We start from the raw sequence: 2,500 nt of genomic DNA on the forward strand, positions 1-2,500 counted from the left end.
GGCTTATCATTTAATCGCTGATATTTTCAGCTCCAGCAAACTCTCTGTTGCCTTAGCAACGAATGGTATGGCAACTATGTTTCATACAATGAATTTTGCCGGTAAAGTGCTGAGGGAATGAAGTGACTTTCTTCGAGAAATTTTAGTATGGTAGTTAAAAGAAAGTACAGCTTTCTGATGACAGTACCAGACGTTTGACCAAAGCAACAGGGAGGTTTTCCGTAAGTAACATCTATACAATACAATACAATACATACTTAATTGACCGCTCCCCATAGGGGCTTTTCAGGGCCAATAAAACACAACGAAACGACAGAACAGAACAACAACATCTGTTAAGAATCCCAACTGGCCGGAGGCAAACCAGTTGTATATTTACAAGTGTAGCTGGGAAGTTGAACCAGGGACTATCTATCTATCTATCTATCTATCTATCTATCTGTCTGTCTGTCTGTCTGTCTGTCTGTCTGTCGACCGTGGTCGAGATGGATTGAACAAGAGAACGCCAGAGTTCCTTTTCCTTCATCAGGCTACATATGTCATCTACTGAAAGATTCAAGTCCCGAGCCACAACGTCCATGTAGGTGAAAGGTCGCCTCCCTCTGTTGGAGCACGGGAGTCTCCAGGATATCACCCTCGAAACTGGTTGGTCCTGTGCTTAAGCTCAGTGGCCTGCGAAGCGTGCCCTTCTCTGTGCGAGGATGGTTGATATCCGGGGAATGTCCTCATATATTTGTTTCTTGGTTTGGTGATCCCACCAGGAGATGTTTTGCACTCTCATAAAAGACAACCACTTTTCACACTAGATTCTCTCAATTACTGTAATTAATTATTCAGTTTCCAAGCTACAAGCCACCCTGACATCAACGAACTGTACGGTCTACTTACGATTTCCTGTACCAGCGCATAGTTCTGATGGATCAGCTTTTCCCAAGGATCACGTGTGGCAGACTCAAAGAAATTCTACCATTAGTAGCACTATACGAATTTACCTTAAGTAAGTCATTGCTTCCAAGCTGCTTTGACCATCTGTAAAGATGAAAAGAGCCGTAGTAGTAGTAAAGTTACAAAGTTGTAAAGTCTTGCGTCATTGACACTGTTTTCTACCGCAGATCATTCATAGAGATCTTGCCGCTCGTAATGTGCTGGTTGGAGAAAGAGAGACTTGTAAAGTGACAGACTTTGGAATGGCTAGAGATGTGCGCCAAGAAAACATTTATGAAAGAAAGACAAAGGTATACTGAAGAAACACTGAGAGGGCAGAGCACAGACTGCAACGCAAATGGAAACTTGCGTTCCTTCAGAAAATGTAAACAAATTCATAAGCGGGTGGCCTGTGTTTGTAGCTGTCAAACCGTGTGCATGAAATTAAACGAATTGAAAAGCTTGCATGGTAGGTAAACGATGAAATCGCTGCAGAGGGGAGATATTGAAAAAGCCTGATCTTGTTCTACTTAAAGAGTAGCAAGGACTGTAACAAAACCCGCAAGGAAAAAGCCCAAAAATACCCGACTTTTTGAGTATGGCACGTTTTTAGTGTCAAAATTCAAAGGTGCATTGGGCAATTCAAACATTCAATTTAGCTATTCAAACCTACAATTCAACAATTCAAACATTCGATTCGGTGATATTCGGAATGTCAGGTATCACATATGAAGTCCCTACAACAACGTTCTGCTCCCGATTTGCATGGGTCTGTTTCTTTGGAGCACATTACCAAAATTTATATCGCTCCCGTGCTGGTGGTATAAATAAAAGAAAATTATGACAATTCTTTAGGCTCCACCAACATGGCAGCGTTGCTGAAGCAAACAATGGAAGCGTCAAATCCAGGGACAGATTCTTAAAGAAAAGAGGGAAAGTATTAGCAAAGAATGCCAATATGTTTTGTCTTCTTTCAGCATGAAGCCTGTATCTTTATGAATGACGATTAATAGTTTAAATGTTTTCTTTTCCTGCAACCACTAGGGCCGCCTTCCTGTAAAATGGACGGCATACGAAGCTCTCATGTTTGGAACCTACACGACCAAGAGTGATGTGTAAGTTTACGCACTCACACCATCGCATCATTTGTACACTCGCGCATGTTCGATTTTGATATACATATGTTTTGATTTTATACTATGCTACGATTTTATACCATGCTTTGTCTAAACACCGACACAGTTTAGCAGAAACTTTATCTCGAAAAAAATTTAGAAAGATCTCAAATCCCTTGTAACTTGAACCTCTGGAATAGGACCACCTGTTTTTGCTTGCAGAACGTCACATTCAAAACTACATTTCAAGAAGCATTAAAATGATGGTAATGTCATTCTCGTAGCATAAATAATGACGAATTAAGAATATTTCAACATTTTTTATGAAGCAAGGAGTGTACCCTTCAGAATCTTCATAAGAGCAGAATAGACCAAAGACAGGGGTGATAAAGTGATTGATGCTACTGAGCACATTAAATATCTTATTCTTGTTCGTTATTTTTATAGATGGAGCTTTGGAG

The 2,500-nt window shown here is 40.4% G+C and overlaps 1 protein-coding gene across 5 annotated transcripts in view; it reads left to right on the forward strand.

Moving 5' to 3' along the window:
* LOC137982371 (fibroblast growth factor receptor 3-like) overlaps nucleotides 1–2,500 on the forward strand; it is a 52,848-nt gene that overhangs the window by 44,924 nt on the left and 5,424 nt on the right. For all 5 annotated transcript variants that reach the window (XM_068829482.1, XM_068829483.1, XM_068829481.1 and 2 more), the window contains 3 exons: nucleotides 1,113–1,235; nucleotides 1,969–2,039; nucleotides 2,487–2,500. The exon at nucleotides 2,487–2,500 is cut by the window's right edge and continues 27 nt beyond it. In XM_068829482.1, coding sequence (XP_068685583.1) covers nucleotides 1,113–1,235; nucleotides 1,969–2,039; nucleotides 2,487–2,500 — 208 coding nt within the window. The remainder of the gene's footprint in view (nucleotides 1–1,112; nucleotides 1,236–1,968; nucleotides 2,040–2,486) is intronic.

Source organism: Montipora foliosa, chromosome 13 (genome assembly GCF_036669935.1).
Source record: "Montipora foliosa isolate CH-2021 chromosome 13, ASM3666993v2, whole genome shotgun sequence".
NCBI classification, from domain to species: Eukaryota; Metazoa; Cnidaria; class Anthozoa; order Scleractinia; family Acroporidae; genus Montipora; species Montipora foliosa.